Source organism: Rhinatrema bivittatum, chromosome 3 (genome assembly GCF_901001135.1).
Source record: "Rhinatrema bivittatum chromosome 3, aRhiBiv1.1, whole genome shotgun sequence".
In the NCBI taxonomy this organism is placed as follows: Eukaryota; Metazoa; Chordata; class Amphibia; order Gymnophiona; family Rhinatrematidae; genus Rhinatrema; species Rhinatrema bivittatum.
Window position 1 is genome coordinate 231,084,791 of NC_042617.1, and position 20,978 is coordinate 231,105,768.

At 48.0% G+C, this 20,978-nt stretch overlaps 1 protein-coding gene across 21 annotated transcripts in view; it reads right to left on the reverse strand.

The window, feature by feature from the left end:
* Positions 1-20,978, reverse strand: part of AFDN (afadin, adherens junction formation factor) — a 1,391,435-nt gene that overhangs the window by 809,464 nt on the left and 560,993 nt on the right. For 14 of the 21 annotated variants that reach the window (XM_029594302.1, XM_029594301.1, XM_029594288.1 and 11 more), the window contains 2 exons: positions 3,913-3,933; positions 2,998-3,143 (listed from right to left, as the gene is read on the reverse strand). In XM_029594302.1, coding sequence (XP_029450162.1) covers positions 2,998-3,143; positions 3,913-3,933 — 167 coding nt within the window. The remainder of the gene's footprint in view (positions 1-2,997; positions 3,144-3,912; positions 3,934-20,978) is intronic. The other 7 variants (XM_029594308.1, XM_029594291.1, XM_029594306.1 and 4 more) reach the window with 1 other exon arrangement.

The following is a 20,978-nucleotide window of genomic DNA, read 5'->3' on the forward strand; positions in this document are numbered from 1 at the left end:
TGAGCCGTTTGACGAAGGCCCTCTAGCAGGGGGTTCATCTTAGGTTCCCCTGGGGTGCCTTGGCACGGGATAGCCAGCTCCGACAGGCATTGAGAGACCAGGTCTGGGAGATCCTCCTTAAGGAAGAAGCATCTCATGGTTCGATACGGCTCTATCCCCGAGGGAAGTTCACCCTGCTCGGGAAGCTCGCCTTCTTCCTCAGAGCAATCTGAATCCCCATAAGTGGGGCTTCCGGGTGGCGAGTGGCTGTGCCTAGGCCTAGAGGGTCCAGGAGCAGGGTCATCTGGTACGTATGGGTCCGTTCGGGGAGCAGACTGCATTTGGACAAAGGCATGAATCCCCTTGAATAATTCCACCCAGGAGAGTGAAGCAGAGTCTAGCCTCAGGGGCACCAGGTCTCTAGGGTTCCCCGGCTGCTCACCTCGGCCTGCTAGGTCCGGGGTGTTCCCTGAGGAACTGGCAATTAATCTGGGCTGGGATCGGCCCGGACCTGGAACTCCCAGGGCCTCCTCACATTGGGCACATAGGGAGTCTGCTTCCTCACTCTGTGTGGCTCTGAGGTGGCATGCTGAGCAGAGGCCTAGAGCTCTTATGCCTGATTCTGGAGGTTCCGGCTCCCTGGACGCCTGGGCTCTCATACGCTCCATTGAGTCTATTATCTCTATGCGCCGGTGTGCTCCCAGCCGAAAGTATGCTCCTTGTAAAATGCGCGAAAGCTGTGCGTCTATCAATGTGCGCCTAACAACGTGCGCCTAACAACGTGCGCCTAACAACGTGCGCCTAACAACGTGCGCCTAACAACGTGCGCTTATTAATGCTATCAACGTGCGCCTAACAACGTGCGCCTAACAACGTGCGCCTAACAACGTGCGCCTAACAACGTGCGCTTATTAATGCTATCAACGTGCGCCTAACAACGTGCGCCTATCAACGTGCGCCTATCAATTCAATGTGCGCCCTAACAGGGCAGAGGGTGACGGCGAGCAGGCAGGCAAAATGGCGGGCTGCCACGTAGGCAGACCCCGCTAATCCTCGCTCTCCGGAGACCAGGTAAAGATGTACGTCTTACCTGATCTTCGGCGCTTCCCGGCTGCGACCCGGGCATTCTCCGGCTGCGGGGGAGAGGATGATTATCGTCACCGCCGCGCTCGAGGAAGTGCACCCGCTGCCTCTAAGCCGTGCCCGAACTCGTCTCGCCCGGGGGCTAAGTCCTCACCACGAACGGATCGGGACCGAGCCTGCCTCTATGCCGCGCCCTTCTCACTCGGGGGCTAGGTCCCTGCCGCGATTCGGCCACCGGACCGAGGCTCTTACCTCCGAGGGACCACGGAAATCACCTCGGGAAACTCAACTGGGGGAGGGACCCGAGGGTATCACCGCAGGAGTGTGGGGCTCGTCTTCAGGTAGGATTCTTCTAAGAATTTAGTCGTTCGTATTTGGAAGAATGCTCAGCGAGCGTTAGGTAGCTCCAAACTGCTTTGGAGACGGAAATTACTGAGCGTCTGCACTTCCTGCAGGGGTATATGTACCACGTGCTGACGTCAGATCCGTCTCCAACTGCTAGCACGAGCACACTATATCCATTTGTAATGAGTCCATCTGCTACACGCTAAGAAAATGCGGGTTAACAGTGCGCTCCGCTGGAGCTGTACTGTATCGGCCTGTGAGTTATTGAAGTGGCTCTGATCTCAGAAAATAATTAACTGAGCTCAGCATAATGCATCTCTGAGGAGTGCTGATGTGTCAAACTTATATGACATGGAGATCTAAAGTAAAAAGAATAACCCTTAATGGTTATTGTTTCGCTTACTTAGATCTACCAACCAGAGCAGAACCGAGACACCGGGTACTGGAAGTGCTTTCTCACTGCAAATCAGATTTGTGAGCAAATCTACCTCATGCATATTTATTGAGGATATCCTGAAACTCAGGCCTGTCTGTGGCTCTTGAGAACTGAAGTTGGCCACCCCTGCCCTATGAGGACAGGCTAAAGAGGTTAGGGATCTTCAGCTTGGAGAAGAGAAACAGAGGAGCTATGATTAAGGTCTAAAAAATAAAGAGTGGAGTAGAATAGTAATTGCAAACAGCTTGCTTACATCTTTCAAAAAGTACAAAGACTAAAAGACATAATGAAATTAAGAAAAATAGAGACTTTTTTTTTTCACTTGGTGCATAATTAACTCTGGATTTCATTGCAGGAGGATGTAGTAAATGATGTTACTGTAACTAGGCTTAAAAAAGGTTTGGACAAGTTCCTGGACTTGAGAAAATCAACTGCTTATCCCTGGGATAAGCAGCATGGAATCTATTGACCTTTTAGAATCCTGCCAGGTATTTGTGACCGGGATTAGTCACTATTGGAAACAGTATATTGGACTTGTTGGACCTTTGGTCTGACCTAATAGGGCAAATCTTATATTCTTATGTAATATTGAGTATGGTGAAGCCCTAATATACTATGCTGTGTGTAAAATGTGAATTTCTACAAGTTAATTTCATAGTAATAAACAGCTATTAAGAGAATAAGTTCCCAGAATTTAATACCACAAAGCCTACATTTTATAACTATAAAAGGTAGGGTCATAGTCTGAATCATATCCCTCTGATTTTCAGCAAAGCACATATTCTCCTTGATTGCTTTTCCCTCATGGTGCCAAAAAACAAAACAAAAAAAACTTTCCTGCTATAAAAAGCATTATTAGGTTAAGTTAGGTCACTATACGGACCTTGATTGTCAGTGAATTCTGGATCTGAGTCAGGATGCAAATTAGCTGCTTGAATAATTTGTTTTTGTATCATTGCAGCACAGTGGCCATGTTGCTTCATCAAGCCTTCACATACAAGATGGATGAGCTAGGGTCCATGACTGATCCGGTCATGGCATGAGATGGGAGTTTTACAGTAAGTACATTTGAATTTTGTTTCATTACTTCATTCTGGTGTCATTCAATATGGTTCCTTCCTCTCTACTCACAAAAACAAAAATTGACTCCTTACTTGAACGCCATTTGAACCAAATGTGCCAAGACATCCTGTGCATCCAAGGTGATGCGACTAAGGTCTTGGTCCTGCTTGATGAAATTGAGCAGTTCAGATGCATTTGCCATCCAAAAGGCAAGTGCCCCTGCAATGTTCTTCTGTTTCTGTAGATAGAAAGAGAACAAGTAAGTAATCATGGGGGGAGTGGAGGAACTTTCCCATCAACCAAAATGCAATGCAACAGAAGAAAGACTGCAAAAGACAGACCAGTACCTTCCCCCATTCACCAAATATACCTCAGATACCAGATATGTGCAACAAAAATGTGCAGATACGCAGTGAACTGCTTTCCTACAATTGTTTGTATGAAGCTGAAAAATATATATAAACTTCTGTACAAATGCTATAAACACTACCAATGAAATAATGCCATGAACTGCAAAGAAATTTAGAAGGTGTGCATTATCTGGTAATCTGTGTATGTCTGCTTGTGCAGTGCACATTTATTGGCCATTGCCCACTGTCACCCAAGATACTGGAAGTCACTTGGCTTTGACACCAAGTGCTCAGTATCTGGTACTGATCTACCCCACCAACTCCCAACCAACATATGCCAGGGTAGATAATTAGATGAAATTCAAAGAAAAGAAATCAAGGACAAACTAAATAAATAAATAAATGAAATAAGAGTCAAGAAAAATAATTTTAGTCATTTAATATTCACACTGAAGTGCGTTAAGCAGAAATTATGGAATGCCAATAAAAGCTGCAGAGTCAAAAAGTATTTTTAGTACCGCATGTTCCAGTTGCTGAATGAGTGTTATGAACTGTTTAGTCCAGCTGATTTGGAATACTGTATTCAGACATGAAAGCAGCATGAAAAACTGAGCTAAGCCAACACAGCTGGGATCAATCTCCAGCAATATATCCTACCTGATCAACCTGGTCTACTTCCTGAAGAAAAATGGATGAGGAAATCAAGCAGAACAGAGAAAAACTAGTAAACAATTATGACAGATAAAACAAAATTAAGGCACAGCACTTTTTCTTAAAAATCAAATATGCCCTAAATAACATTTTATCAACCTTGTTATTGTGGCACTTAAGATGTCCAATTGAGCCACAGAAGACTTCTGGAATTCTTTTATTCGCTTCCAAAAACTGCAAAAAACTCCAAACAAAGAGGGTGGAAGAACATGGTAGTTAAAAATTGTGTGGCTTGTTATTAAAACAAGCAGGGGGAAAGCAGAGTTGCTTATCTGTAACAGGTGTTCTCCAAGCCCAGCAGGATGTTAGTCCTTACACATGGGTGATATAAACGGATGGAGCCCGGCACAAACAAATTTTGTCACAGATTCTAGAAACTTTGACGCACACCGAGCACGGCCAGCATGCCACTAAACATGCGTCCACGCAGGGTTCCTCTCTTTAGTCTTATAACAGAGTACGTGAAAAATAAAACAAACCACAAGAAAAAAAACAAAAAACAACTCTGCGGTATGGTGGACGGATTTGTTTGGTAGCATCCTGGTCAGGACCAAGCAATGGCAATCCCTTTTGTGGTGGTCAATCCCCACAAACCTGGAGCAAGGTTGTCCTTTTAGAAATGCTCAGCCTCAGACTATGCTCACCACAGATGCTTCTCAGACAGGACGGGGAGCGCATGTGCTGGGCACACGCACCCAAGGGTTCTGGTTAGTTCAGGAGACATGGCTCCAGATCAACCTCTTGGAGCTGCAAGCGATGTGCTATGCTCTGCAGGTATTCAGAGACCTCCTCGTAAACAAGATAGTTCACGAGGAGTTCTGAGCATGCAAATCCTGCAACGCCTAACACCACTGAGAGCAGAGTGTCCACTGTGCCCATCGCATGTGTAGCCGAGCAAACAGGGTGAAATATACCATCACTACCATGTGGCCCAGCAGCTGGAGAAATTGATGAGTGGAGGCATGTTGGCAGCCAGAGATGTGCTAGGTAGGAGCCGCTAAGGTCCCTACCCTTGCCTGGATGGTGTCCAGGCACACCCCAATGAAGTCCAGCTGCCTGGACGACTGGACATGGGATTTGGGATAGTTGATCAAGAATGCCAGGGTCACCAAAGTGTCGACTGTCAGACGCAAGGCACTCTGAGCCCCTTGTCAGGAGCTGACCTTGATGAGCCAATCGTCAAGGTATGGAAAAATGAAGTCCCTGCCTTCGAAGATGTGCTACGACAACTGCCAGACACTTGGGGAAAACCTAGGACGCAGAGGCGAGCCCAAAAGGGAGAATGCAATACTGATAGTGCTGCCCGACCAGGAATCTTACGTACTGCCGATCTGCCTGAAAAATGAGGATATGGGCATACGCACCTTTTAGATCAAGGAAGGTTAAAGGGGCATAGAGAAATTTTGACACGCACACTTAAAGGGGCACTTAGAGAAGATAAGGCCATTGCGGAAAGATTAAATGATTTCTTTGCTTCGGTGTTTACTGAAGAGGATGTTGGGGAGGTACCCGTACTGGAGAAGGTTTTCATGGGTAATGATTCAGATGGACTGAATCAAATCACGGTGAACCTAGAAGATGTGGTAGACCTGATTGACAAACTGAAGAGAAGTAAATCACCTGGACCGGATGGTATACACCCCAGAGTTCTGAAGGAAATAAAAAAATGAAATTTCAGACCTATTAGTAAAAATTTGTAACCTATGATTAAAATCATCCAAGGTACCTGAAGAATGGAGGATAGCTAATGTAACCCCAATATTTAAAAAGGGCTCCAGGGCCGATCCAGGAAACTACAGACTGGTTAGCCTGACTTCAGTACCAGGAAAAATAGTGGAAAGTGTTCTAAACATCAAAATCACAGAACATATAGAAAGACATGGTTTAATGGAACAAAGTCAGCATGGCTTTACCCAAGGCAAGTCTTGCCTCACAAATCTGCTTCACTTTTTTGAAGGAGTTAATAAACATGTGGATAAAGGTGAACCAGTAGATGTAGTATACTTGGATTTTCAGAAGGCGTTTGACAAAGTTCCTCATGAGAGGCTTCTAGGAAAATAAAAAGTCATGGGATAGGTGGCGATGTCTTTTCGTGGATTGCAAACTTGCTAAAAGGCAGGAAACAGAGAGTAGGATTAAATGGACAATTTTCTCAGTGGAAGGGAGTGGGCAGTGGAGTGCCTCAGGGATCTGTACTGGGACCCTTACTATTCAATATATTTATAAATGATCTGGAAAGAAATACGACGAGTGAGAATCGAATGTGCAGATGATACAAAATTGTTCAGAGTAGTTAAATCACAAGAAGATTGTGATAAATTGCAGGAAGACCTTCTGAGACTGAAAAATTGGGCATCAAAATGGCAAATGAAATTTAATCTGGATAAGTGCAAGGTGATGCATATAGGGAAAAATAACCCATGCTATAGTTACACAATGTTAGGTTCCATATTAGGTGCTACAACCCAAGAAAGAGATCTAGGCGTCATAGTGGATAACACATTGAAATAGTCTGTTCAGTGTGCTGCGGCAGTCAAAAAAGCAAACAGAATGTTGGGAATTATTAGAAAGGGAATGGTGAATAAAACAGAAAATGTCATAATGCCTCTGTATCGCTCCATGGTGAGACCGCACCTTGAATACTGTGTACAATTCTGGTCGCCGCATCTCAAAGATAAAATTTCGATGGAGAAGGTACAGAGAAGGGCTACCAAAATGATAAGGGGAATGGAACAGCTCCACTATGAGGAAAGACTAAAGAGGTTAGGACTTTTCAGCTTGGAGAAGAGACGGCTGAGGGGGGATATGATAGAGGTGTTTAAAATCATGGGAGGTCTAGAACAGGTAGATGTGAATCGGTTATTTACTCTTTCAGATAATAGAAAGACTAGGGGGCACTCCATGAAGTTAGCATGTGGCACATTTAAAACTAATCGGAGAAAGTTCTTTTTTACTCAACGCACAATTAAACTCTGGAATTTGTTGCTAGAGGATGTGGTTAGTGCAGTTAGTATAGTAGTGTTTAAAAAAGGGTGGTGCCATAGAAATGCCACAACTTGGGATTACACCTTCTCTTCACACCACCACCAATCTTACTCCCGTATCGATTATTTTCTAGTAGATAAATTGCTCAGCCTTCAAAGTAGAGATTCGGGGATTGGTCCCATTACGTCTTTCAGACCATGCCCCGACCTGGTTGTCCATACAGACAAGCAGATTACAGACGGGGTTAAAGTACTGGAAATTAAATGACTCTCTATTGGAGGATGACACATTTTGCCAGAAATGTAATGGAACAAATTCACACCCAAAACCCCTACTTTGGGAATGTTTAAAAGTAGTTCTCCGGGGTAAACTCATATCCCAAGCCTCCTACTAAAAGAAGACGACCCAGGCAAAAGTTAATGTGTTACTTTCAGATATTTCTGATTTGGAGAAGCAGCACAAACCATCCCTGTCTCCTAGAGTCTATACTCATAAGAACATAAGAAATTGCCATGCTGGGTCAGACCAAGGGTCCATCAAGCCCAGCATCCTGTTTCCAACAGAGGCCAAACCAGGCCACAAGAACCTGGCAATTACCCAAACATTAAGAAGAGCCCATGCCACTGATGCAATTAATAGCAGTGGCTATTCCCTAAATAAATTTGATTAAAAGCTGTTAATGGGCTTCTCCTCCAAGAACTTATCCAAACCTTTTTTGAACCCAGCTACACTAACTGCACTAACCACATCCTCTGGCAACAAATTCCAGAGCTTTATTGTGCGTTGAGTGAAAAAGAATTTTCTCCGATTAGTCTTAAATGTGCTACTTGTTAACTTCATAAAATGACCCCTAGTCCTTCTATTATTCGAAAGTGTAAATAACCGAGTCACATCTACTCGTTCAAGACCTCTCATGATCTTAAAGACCTCTATCATATCCCCCCTCAGCAGTCTCTTCTCCAAGCTGAACAGACCTAACCTCTTCAGCCTTTCCTCATAGGGGAGCTGTTCCATCCCCTTTATCATTTTGGTTGCCCTTCTCTGTACCTTCTCTATCGCAACTATATTTTTTTGAGATGCGGCGACCAGAATTGTACACAATATTCAAGGTGCGGTCTCACCATGGAGCGATACCGAGGCATTATGACATTTTCCGTTTTATTCACCATTCCCTTTCTAATACTTCCCAATATTGTTTGCTTTTTTGACTGCCGCAGCACACTGAACCGACGATTTCAATGTGTTATCCACTATGACGCTTAGATCTCTTTCTTGGGTTGTAGCACCTAATATGGAACCTAACAATGTGTAACTATAGCATGGGTTATTTTTCCCTATATTCATCACCTTGCACTTATCCAGATTAAATTTCATTTGCCATTTTGATGCCCAATTTTCCAGTCTCAGAAGGTCTTCCTGCAATTTATCACAATCTGCTTGTGATTTAACTACTCTGAACAATTTTGTATCATCTGCAAATTTGATTCTCACTCGTCTTATTTCTTTCCAGATCATTTATAAATATATTGAATAATAAGGGTCCCAGTACAGATCCCTGAGGCACTCCACTGTCCACTCCCTTCCACTGAGAAAATGTTGAGATTAAGGAAAAGGAGATTATCAGGTAAGTAATCTCAACATTTCCTGGCGTGTAGACAGATGGACTCAGAACGAATGGGATAGTATCCGCGTGCTAGCAGTTGGAGACTGATCTGACGTCAGCACGGGGGTATATATATATCCCCACAGGAAGCGTAGCAACTCAGTAATCTTCCTTGCAAAAGCTGTTATGGAAATGTGTACTAACGCTCAGTGAAAAGTGAAAACAGGATTCCCCTGACCGATTGATAGTAGCTGGACACCGCCAGCATTCCCAATCGGAAGGCGTTGACACCAGGTAGAGTGTACGCTCTTATGGAACAGAAGATATGGCTTACCCTGAATCGGTGAAACCCATGTACACAGGCAGCTGGGCGGGATGCTGAGTCCATCTGTCTACACTAAGGAAAAGGAGATTATCAGGTAAGTAATCTCAACATTTCCTGGCGTGTAGCCAGATGGACTCAGAACGAATGGGATGTACAAAAGCTTTACTCCCATCCTGGGCGGGAGGCTGCCTGAGGACCATGTAGTACCGCCCTCGCAAATGCTGAGTCCTCCCTGGCCTGGCCTGGACATCCAGACGGTAGAATCTGGAGAAGGTATGGAGGAAGGACCACGTCGCCGCTTTACAGATTTCTGCAGGCGACAGCATCCTGGATTCAGCCCAGGATGTCGCTTGTGCTCTGGTAGAATGAGCCTTGACTTGTAGAGGCGGAGACTTCCCGGCTTCTACGTAAGCTGCTCTGATAACTTCTTTAATCCAGCGGGCGATGGTGGGCCGCGAGGCCGCTTCACCTTGCTTCTTCCCGCTGTGCAGGACGAACAGATGATCCGTCTTTCGTAGTTGTTGTGTCACTTCCAGCTATCTGGGCAGTAATCTGCCAATGTCGAGATGGCGCAATAAACGCCCTTCTTCAGATTTCTTCAAACCTGCCGTGGTAGGCAAGGATATAGTCTGATTAAGGTGAAACTGTGAAACCACTTTAGGTAAAAAGGAGGGAACCGTGCGAAGATGGATAGCCTCTGGAGTGATTCGCAGAAAGGGATCACGGCAGGAGAGTGCTTGCAGCTCTGAGATGCGGCGTGCTGAACAGACAGCCAGCAAGAACACCATTTTCAAAGTGAGAGACAGGCCCCGAAGGGGTCTGAAGGTGGATCCCGCGAGGAAATCCAAAACAAGGTTGAGGTTCCACAAAGGCACAGGCCACTTCAGTGGAGGACGAATATGCTTGACTCCTTGCAGGAAGCGAGAAATATCTGGATGCATGGCAATGGTCTTGCCATCCCTCCTGGGACCATAGCAAGACAGCGCAGCCACCTGAACATTGATGGAGCTGAGGGAGAAACCCTTCTGAAGTCCACCCTGCAGGAAATCCAACACAATAGGGATTGTGGACACATGTGGATTGGTGCCATGAGTGTCGCACCATTCTTCAAATACTCTCCAGATCCTTACATAGGTGAGGGACGTGGAAAACTTACGAGCTCGGAGGAGTGTATCAATCACGGGCTCCGAGTAACCTCTTTTCTTCAGTCTAGCCCTCTCAATGGCCAGACCGTAAGAGAGAATTGAGCTGGATCCTCGTGGAGGATGGGACCTTGACGTAAAAGGTCCCGGAGAGGAGGCAGGGGAAGAGGCTCCCCTGCCAGTAGTCTTCACATGTCTGCGTACCAGGGTCTTCTTGGCCAGTCTGGTGCCACTAGAAGAACTAGGCCCCGGTGTTTCCGAATCTTGTGGATGATGGCGCCCAGCAGAGGCCACGGAGGAAAGGCGTATAGCAGAGTCCCTGGAGGCCAGGGCTGGACCAGGGCATCGATTCCGTGTGAAAACGGGTCGCGCTTGCGGCTGAAGTATCTGGGTACTTGAGCATTGGACTTGTCCGCCAGTAAATCCATGTCCGGAATCCCCCAGTGATCCACAATCATCTGGAAGGCTGTGGGTGACAGCTGCCACTCTCCCGGATTTAGGCTTTCTCTGCTGAGGAAGTCTGCTGTGGTATTGTCCTTCCTGGCAATGTGGACGGCGGAGATGTCCTGAAGATTCGCCTCTGCCCAAACCATCAGTAGGGCGATCTCCAGAGATACCTGTCGGCTTCTGGTTCCGCCCTGTCGGTTGATGTATGCCACCGTGGTGGCGTTGTCGGACATCACTCTGTCTGCTCTGTTCTTCAGTCTGTGCACAAATCGAAGGCATGCCAATCGGACTGCCCGAGCCTCCAGACGGTTGATGTTCCACGCTGACTCTTCTCCGCGCCACCGCCCTTGTGCGGTGAGTCCTTCGCAGTGCGCTCCCCAGCCGCTCAGGCTGGCATCTGTGGTGAGCAGCGTCCACGTGGGAGAGGACATCCTCGACCCCTTGCTCATGGGGTCGGATTGCAGCCACCACCGTAACTGTGTCCGGACTCTGGCAGGCAGAGGTAGGTGCGTGGAATAGTTCCATAGACGAGGGCTCCAGCGAGAGAGCAGGGAGTGTTGTAGAGGTCTCATATGGGCCCTTGCCCAAGGTACCACTTCCAGGGTGGATGCCATGAGACCAAGAACCTGCAGATAATCCCACGCTATGGGCCGACTGGTTCCCTTCAAGTACTGGATACGCGTCTGAAGTTTCAACCTTCTCTTGGCAGTGAGACTGACTGTGTCTGCTTGCGTGTCGAATTGCACTCCCAGGTATTCCAGAGACTGGGAAGGCTGTAGGCAACTCTTGTTGAGGTTGATTACCCAGCCCAAGCTTTCCAGAAGGGAGATCACGCTGTCGGTTGTCCGAAGGCTCTCCTCTCGAGATTTCGCCCTGATCAGCCAGTTGTCTAGGTAGGGATGGACCAAAATTCCTTCCCACCTGAGTGCAGCTGCCACCACTACGACCACCTTGGTAAATGTCCGTGGTGACGTGGCCAACCCAAAGGGCAGAGCCCGAAACTGGAAGTGGCGGCCTAGAACCTTGAAGCGTAGGTAGCGCTGATGATCCGGATGGATCGGGATATGCAGATATGCCTCTGACAGGTCCAACGCCGTGAGGAATTCTCCCGGCTGTACTGCAGCCTTGACGGAGCGCAGAGTCTCCATGCGAAACCTCGGCACCCGTAAGTAGCGGTTGACTGATTTGAGGTCCAGCACAGGCCGAAAGGTACCCCCTTTCTTGGGTACCATGAAATAAATGGAATAGTGTCCAGAATTCACTTCCCAGGCAGGTACTGGGATGATGGCTCTCAAGGACAGGAGCCTCGCCAAGGTAGCTTCCAATGCTGCCTTCTTGTGCATGGGACACAATGATTCCACAAACTTGTCCGGAGTGAGATGATGAAAGTCCAGATAATAGCCCTCCCGGATAATGGCGAGGACCCACTGGTCCGACGTGATCTCGACCCATCTGGGGTAGAAGAGGGTTAACCTGCCCCCTATGGCTCCGTCCCCCAGATGAATCGGCGGATTCTCATTGTGAGGCGCGGCCGGGACCCGAGCCCGGGCCTGCTCCCCTCTTGCGCTGCTTGGTCCGAAAGGACTGATTCCTGGCCTGAGGACGTGGTGCCTGGTAGCGACCCCTGTAAGGAACAAAGCGCTGTGAACTCCTGCCCCTGGAGGGCCTTGACAAGGCACGCTGGCCCCTTCTGAACCGATCTTCCGGCAGTCTAGGCACTGGAGAGGCACCCCATGTACTGGCCAGTTTATCAAGGTCGCAGCCAAATAGGAAAGAGCCCTTAAAGGGCAATCTGGTGAGGCGTGTCTTTGAAGGAGCATCAGCTGACCATCTCCGGATCCAGAGCTGCCTCCTGGCGGCTACGGAGGATGAGATCCCCTTAGCTGTTGTCCGGACCAGGTCAGATGCAGCATCCATGAGGAACGAAAGAGCGGACTCCATGTCAGCTGCTGGAGCGTTGTTCCTAACCTGTGACAAACAGGCACGCGTCACCACTGTGCAGCAGGTCGCGATCCGCAAAGATAGAGCTGCCACCTCAAAGGTCTGTTTCAGAATGGCGTCCAGTCGCCGGTCATGAGGCTCCTTGAGGGCCGTCCCCCCTTCAACTGGAATGGTAGTGCGCTTGACCACAGCGCTAATCAAGGCGTCCACCTGAGGGCACGCCAGCAGGTCCTGGATAGCCGGTGCCAATGGGTACATGCCCGTCAGGGCCCGGCCCCCTTTAAAGGAAGCTGCTGGTGCCGCCCATTGTAAATCTATCAGTTGTTGTGCTGCTTGCAAGAATGGAAAATGGCGGGCTGTAGGAAGAAGACCTTCCAGCAGGGGGTTCTGCGCAGAGGGTACAGTAGGGCTGGGACCTGTAATATCCAACTCCGCCAGACACTGGGACACCAGGTCGGAGAGATCCTCCTTAGGGAAGAACCGCCTCATGGTTCTATATGGTTCAATCCCTGGGGGAAGTTCCCCTTCGTCCGGGAGTTCGGACTCGTCCGGTGAAAACTCCTGGTCTGACTGATCTGGGCTGTCCAGCGGCGGGAGGTCCCGCTTACGATAAGGGCGTGAGGGTCCAGGAACAGGATCCACCAGAGCCGCCACCGCAGCAGCCGCCGGAGCAGCCGCCGCGGTCGCTGCCACCGCCGAAACCGCAGGAACAGCTGGAACAGCTGGAACAGCAGGGCCTGGACGGGAAGCCGTCTGCATCTGTACAAAAGCATGAATCCCCTTAAAAAGATCCACCCAGGAAATTGAAGCAGCCTCTAATCGCCGGGGTACAAGATCCCCCGGGATTCCCAATTGGTCGAGACTGCCCGCTAAGTCCAGGGTACCCCCTGGGGAACTGTCCGCAAATCGCGGCTGAGACGGGTCCTGGCCCGAGGGTCCCACGGCCTCTTCACATTGGGCACATAGGGGAGTCTGGCTCTTCACTGTGTGTGGCCCGAAGCTGGCATGCAGAACAGAGGCTGAGGGCTTTAATGCCGGAGGCAGGCGGCGCCCCCGCTGAAGACGCAGAGGCGTTTTGCTCCATAGTATGCGCTAAATGAAAAGCGGCCACAATATACGCGTAATACAACAGGCGCTCAATAATATGCGGCAGCAATATACGCTTAATACAACAGGTGCTTAATACTATGCGGCAGCAATAGGCGCTCAATACAACCGGCGCTTAATACTATGCGGCAGCAATAGGCGTTCAATACACAGGCGCTCAATAATATGCGACAGCAATCTACGCTTAATAGAACAGGTGCTCAATACTATGCGGCAGCAATAGGCGCTCAATACAACAAGTGCTCAATAATATGCGGAAGCAATATACGCTTAATAGAACAGGCGCTCAATAATATGCGGCAGCAATAGGCGCTCAATATAACAGGCGCTCAGTAATATGCCGCTGAAGAACGCTAAAAGATATATCATACGCTTTCAGCAATAGGCGATCATGAACACACGTTCAATAGCACTCAATAAGCTTTTAGCAATATGCAAGTAGCAATAATGGCATTCAGTATGCTCTCAGCAAGTAGGCGGTTTAGCAACACACGCTCAATAGTTAGGCCATATGCACTCAGCAATATGCAGGTAGCAATAACGGCATTCAGTATGCGCTCAGAAAATAGACGGTTTAGTAACACACGCTTAATGTCAGCCAATATGCACTCAGCAATATGCAGCATTCAGTATGCTCTCCACCGTTAGGCGGTCAACAGCGCTCAATGGCATTCAATATGCGTTAAGTAATATACAGGCCGCAACACGGTCTTAATAGCATTCAATAAGCTCTCAGCCATATGCGGTTGGCAATACCTCACAGGGAGAAGGCAATATACGCACAAGGAGGAATAAACCTGCGCCTATTACCGGCGCCCTACCTGAACGAGGCCCACAAAATGGCGCCCTCCTTGGCGTGCCACGCCGCCAATCCTCTGTTCCTTCGGAGACCCGAAACACGAGATGTACGCCTCACCTGAACCTCGGCACTTCTCGGCTGGAACCCAGGCAGTCTCCGGCTGCGGGGAGAGTGGGTAAATACCTTCACCACCGCGATTGAGGATATGCACCCGCTACCTTGTCCACGCCGGGACCGAGGTGCCTCGAATGCCTCACCCGAACCTCGCCCGGGGGCTATGTCCCTGCCGCGCTTCGGCCGGACCGAGGATCACGGAAATCACCCCGAGCAACTCTACTGGGGGAGTGACCTTCGGGTATCACCGCAGGAGTGTGGGGCTCGATATTTTTGTAGAAAGTAGAAAGTAGAATCTAGAATTATAAGCAAAGAGAAAAATTAAAGTAGTCTTGGAAAGCACGCTCAACTAGCGTGCAGGCACTCCAAACTGCTTTGGAGACGGAAATTACTGAGTTGCTACGCTTCCTGTGGGGATATATATACCCCCGTGCTGACGTCAGATCCATCTCCAACTGCTAGCACGCGGATACTATCCCATTCGTTCTGAGTCCATCTGGCTACACGCCAGGAAATTCTCCATTTAATCCTACTCTCTGTTTCCTGTCTTTTAGCCAGTTTGCAATCCAAGAAAGGACATCGCCACCTATCCCATGACTTTTTATTTTCCTAGAAGCCTCTCATGAGGAACTCTGTCAAACGCCTTCTGAAAATCCAAGTATACTACATCTACTGGTTCACCTTTATCCACATGTTTATTAACGCCTTCAAAAAAGTGAAGCAGATTTGTGAGGCAAGACTTGCCTTGGGTAAAGCCATGCTGACTTTGTTCCATTAAACCATGTCTTTCTATATGTTCTGTGATTTTGATGTTTAGAACACTTTCCACTATTTTTCCTGGTACTGAAGTCAGGCTAACCAGTCTGTAGTTTCAAGGTGGGGTCTCACCATGGAGCGATATAGAGGCATTATGACATTTTCCATTTTATTAACCATTCCCTTCCTAATAATTCTTAACATTGTGTTTGCTTTTTTGACTGCTGCAGCACACTGAGCCAACGATTTTAAAGTATTATCCACTTTGTTGCCTAGATCTTTTTCTTGGGTGGTAGCTCCTAATATGGAACCTAACATCGTGTAACTACAGCATAGGTTATTTTTCCCTGTATGCAACACCTTGCACTTGTCCACATTAAATTTCATCTGCCATTTGGATGCCCAATCTTCCAGTCTTGCAAGGTCCTCCTGTAATGTATCACAGTCCCCTTGTGGTGCTTTAAAAGCACTACAAGCGAGTGACATAGCTTATAAATTACAACTGGTGTGACAAGACCATTTTGAATGGGGCAATAAAGGGGGTAGACTACTAGCATGCAAACTGAAGAAACAGATAGCACAAAATCAAATAACCAGGATCAAAGTGGCAGATGGTTCCGTGATAGACTCTGCAGAGGAGATACAGCAAAGATTCCAACAATTCTATGGTGTGTTGTATGCTGCAGACTCCTCCATATCTCTGGTGGACATTGAGGCTTATCTTGATAAAATCACTTTACCCACGCTAACAGAAACGGAAAAACAATATTTTGAGGGCCTTATAACCCCCACTGAGCTCCAAGCCAAAGCTCTCAGTCAACAAAGCACCGGGACTCGATGGGTATACAGGTATGTTCTACAAAATATTTACGGACCACCTATCACCTTATTTGTTGGAGGCCTTTAATGCACTTTTGGATGGGGGTACACTTCCTGCCGAAATGTCACAGGTATCACCATACTGGCGAAACCGGGAAGAGATTCCTTGGAGTGCGGATCTTACCGACCCATATCTCTAATAAATATAGATCTAAAGCTCCTAACCAAGATTCTAGCAACACGCCTCAATAGAGTGACGGCTAAACTAACACACCCTGACCAGGCTGGCTTTATTCCAGGACGGAAAGCAGCAGATAATGTCCAGAAAATCATAGACCTCTTATGGAAGACAAAGCAAAACCAAATCCCAGCTTTATTGTTAGCTGTTGACACTGAAAAAGTGTTTGACATGGTTCACTGGCGATCCTTGTTTAAAACCTTGGAAAAGATGAACTTTGGTTCTAGATTCTTAAACTGGCTGCTTAAACTTTATGAAAATCCAAGGGCTAGGGTTAAGGAAAATGAGGTCTACTCACATCCATTTCCAATTTCTAGAGGAACACGGCAGGGATGCCCCTTGTCCCCCCTGCTAGTCGCGTTGTTTCTGGAGCCACTTACCACAAAGATTCGTGAGGAAAGGTCCATTACGGGTATTCAGGTGGGGACAGAGGATTACAAACTGTCGCTCTTTGCAGACGACGTGCTGTTCACATTAACTAACACTCAACAGTCTTTACCAGGAGTCGTAGATAAACTGCTGGAATTTAGTTCGGTGTCCGGTTTTCGTTTAAACCTTGGTAAGTCAGAGGTATTAAATATCTCTCTCCCCGCAGCACAAGCTACACAATTACAACAAATCCCCCTGAAATGGGCGGGAACAAAAATAAAATATTTAGGAATTATGATAGGCACTAAATTAGAAGACTTATTTAAACTCAATTTCATCCCTCTCACGGCCAAAGTCTTCAGAGACCTAGAAAACTGGACATCTTTGCCTATTTCTTGGACTGGGAAAACAGCGATACTAAAGATGACGTACTTCCAAAATTGAATTACCTCTTCCAATCACTACCAATCCACATCCCCACTGCTATGTTGAAAAAATGGCAAAAGTGCTTGTTCGCATTTATATAGAAGCGGAGACCCCCTACGGTAGTGCAAGCTATACTTTATAGACATAAGCTCAGAGTAGGGTTGGGGGTACCTAAACTCCAGTGGTACTATGCAGCAGCTCAGCTCACTGCTGTCCTTTCATGGAATAGGCGAGGAGAAACACCGAGATGGGTGGCCATAGAGCAAGCTATCTTGGGATCTTTCCTTCTTAAAGCCCTCACCTGGCAACCCAAGGGTACATGGAAGTTAGAAGGAGAAATTCCTATCCCACTCAAAATTACACTACAGACCTGGGATCAGTGGAAATTTCTCCTTGTGGGCACGAGAAAATATTTCTCTAACACATATTTATTCCATAACACTAAATTCTCCCCGGGGTGGGATTCCTGGTTATTCTGCAAATGGAAGCATAAGGGAGTGATAACTCTGGGCCAGATCAGGGATAAAGATGGCATGACGACATTTCATCGAGTTCAGGAACTATCAGTTATCCCCATCTGCTGTTTTCTCTTACTTGCAACTCAGACAATTTGGTCGGTGGGAAGATATCCAGGGAGAACTAATTAAAGGAAAGTCTCAATTTGAGGGATGGTGTAACTACGCAGATCGCATAAAGGGTGGTGTATCTAAAATGTATAATATGTTGCAGGGTTCTTTAGTGGGCAGGCCAAATTACACCCACAAATGGGAGGGAGAATTGGGTATCTCTTTATCCGATGAGGAATGGGATCAAATATTTCTCCACACTAAGAGGTGCTCTGTTTCTTCCTCTCTTACTGAAAATGGTTATAAAATCTTATTTCGTTGGCACCTCACACCAATCAGGCTATATAAAGCCAAACTGTGCAGTGATGCTTTGTGCTGGAAAGGTTGTGGACAAATTGGATCTTACCTACATATGTGGTGGCAATGCCCCAAAGTAAGGAGACTGTGGTCTGATGTAAATTACATCATACAATGCACTTTACAAAGACAGATAGAGTTAACCCCAGCCCAGGGTCTCTTGAATTTTCCCGTTGATGGTTCCAGATTTGAAAGCGTACTGATCAATCAGTTCTGCTTGGGGGCATGATGCCTTCTGGCGGCCACCTGGAAACAGACTTTGGTGCCCACAAAGGACTCACTGTTATGGAAACTGGACATAATGTGCACTATGTACAAGGTAACTGCCCAAAAACATCATCATCTTCCCAAATTTCATTGGATGTGGTCACCATATCTATCATGGAGAGACAAGATACTTCCTGCAGCCTTGGAGACTTCTGCTTCTAATGCACCTTCAGCATTGACGTAACCCAATGAACAGATTGACACGATTGACCACTGTTTTTCTAGTTTTTACTTTATTTATTCTCATTCTTTCATTTTCATATTGCTGACATTTCATTGCATACCATATGTTTACATGTAATATATTGTGGAGATTACTTACCTGGTAATCTCATTTTCCTTAGTGTATGCAGATGGACTCAAAATAAGTGGGTATAGTGTGCTCGTGCTAGCAGTTGGAGACGGATCTGACGTCAGCACGTGTACATATATCCCAGCAGGAAGTGCAGCAATTCAGTAATCTTCCTTCCAAAAGCTTTATGGATATATGTGTAACTGACCGATCGATTAAATGAACAGGATTACCCTGACCGATTGATAGTAGCTGGAGACCGCCAGTGTTCTCAACCGGAAGGCGTCGACACCCGACAGGGTGGAAGGCCTATTATAAGAAAAACATGGCTTACCGTGAGTCGGTGAATCCCCATGTATGCCGGCAGCCGGGCGGGATGCTGAGTCCATCTGCATACACTAAGGAAAACGAGATTACCAGGTAAGTAATCTCCACATTTCCTAGCGAGTAGCAGATGGACTCAAAACAAGTGGGATGTACAAAAGCTACTCCCAGACTGGGCGGGAGACTGCCCGAGGTCAGTTTAGGATTGCCCTCGCAAATCCTGTGTCCTCCCTGGCCTGGACGTCCAGACGATAGAATCTGGAGAAGGTATGGAGGGAGGACCACGTCGCCGCTCTACATATTTCTGCAGGCGACAGCATCCTAGTTTCTGCCCAAGAGGCTGCCTGCGCTTTGGTAGAGTGAGCCTTGACCCGTAGAGGTGGCGGTTTTCCTGCTTCTACGTAGGCTGCTTGATAATTTCTTTGATCCAGCGGGCGATGGTTGCCCGTGAGGCTGCTTCCCCTTGCTTCTTCCCGCTGTGAAGGACGAACAGGTGGTCCGTCTTTCGTACCGCTTGACATTTCCAGGTATCTGGGCAGCAGCCTGCAGATGTCGAGATGGCGTAGTATTCGACCTTCTTCCGACTTCTTCAAATCTTCCGTGGTAGGCAAGCATATGGTTTGGTTGAAGTGGAATTGTGACACTATTTTGGGTAAGAAGGAAGGAACCGTGCGAAGGTGGATAGCCTCTGGAGTGATTCTGAGAAATGGATAACGGCAGGACAGTGCTTGTAGTTCTGAGATGCGGCGTGCGGAGCATACAGCCAGCAGGAACACCATCTTCAAGGGTGTTCCTGCTGGCTGGCCTCGGGACAGGCCTCGGAGGGGTCTGAAGGCGTGTCCCCCTAGGAATTCCAAGACTAGGTTGAGGTTCCACAGGGGCACTGGCCATTTCAGTGGCGGGCGAATGTGTTTGACTCCTTTCAGAAAACGTGAAACGTCTGGGTGAGTGGCGATGCTGTTGCCGTCCCTCCGGGGACCGTAGCAGGATAGCGCTGCCACTTGAACCTTGATGGAATTGAGGGACAGACCCTTCTGAAGGCCATCTTGCAGGAAATCCAAAATGAGAGGGATTTTAGCAGCATGTGGATTAGTGCTGTGAGTTTCGCACCAGGCTTCAAATACTCTCCAGAACCTTATATATGTTAGTGATGTGGAGAACTTGCGCGCTCGGAGGAGTGTATCTATTACCGGCCCCGAGTATCCTCTTTTCTTTTCAGTCTAGTCCTCTCAATGGCCAGACCGTAAGAGAGAATTGAGCTGGATCCTCGTGTAGGATGGGACCTTGCCGCAGCAGGTCCCTGTGTGGAGGCATGGGAAACGGAGTCCCTGCCAGTAGTCTTCTCATGTCTGCGTATCAGGGTCTTCTTGGCCAGTCCAGGGCCACTAGAAGAACTAGGCCCCTGTGCCGCTGAATCTTGCGTAAAATGGCGCCCAGCAGGGGCCATGGAGGAAAGGCATATAGCAGGATCCCGAGGCCATGGCTGTACCAGGGCATCAATCCCCTGGGATAGAGGATCCCGCCTGCGGCTGAAATATCCGGGTACTTGAGCGTTGGACCTGTCAGAAGTAGGTCCATGCCCGGCGTCCCCCACTGATCCACAATCATCTGGAAAGCCGTGGGTGACAGCTGCCATCCCCCTGGATTTGGGCTTTCTCTGCTGAGGAAGTCTGCTGTGGTATTGTCCATCCCGGCGATGTGGACGGCGGAGACGTCCTGGAGATTTGCTTCCGCCCAAGTCATCAGGGGGGCTATTTCTAGGCTTCTGGTTCCGCCCTGTCTCTTGATGTATGCCACCGTGGTGGCGTTGTCTGACATCACTCTGACCGCTGTGTTTCGTAGTCTGTGGGCAAATCGCAGGCACGCTAGCCTGACTGCCCATGCCTCCAGTCGGTTGATGTGCCACCCCGACTCTTCTCTGTTCCACCGCCCTTGGGCGGTGAGTTCTTCGCAGTGTGCTCCCCATCCGTTCAGGCTGGCATCTGTAGTGAGCAGGGTCCAGGTTGGGGAGGACATTCTTGACCCCCGGCTCATGTGGCCGGGCTGCAACCACCACCGTATCTGATTCCGCACTCTGGCTGGTAGAGGTAGGTGTACGGTGTAGTTCTGTGACCGTGGGCTCCACAGAGATAGGA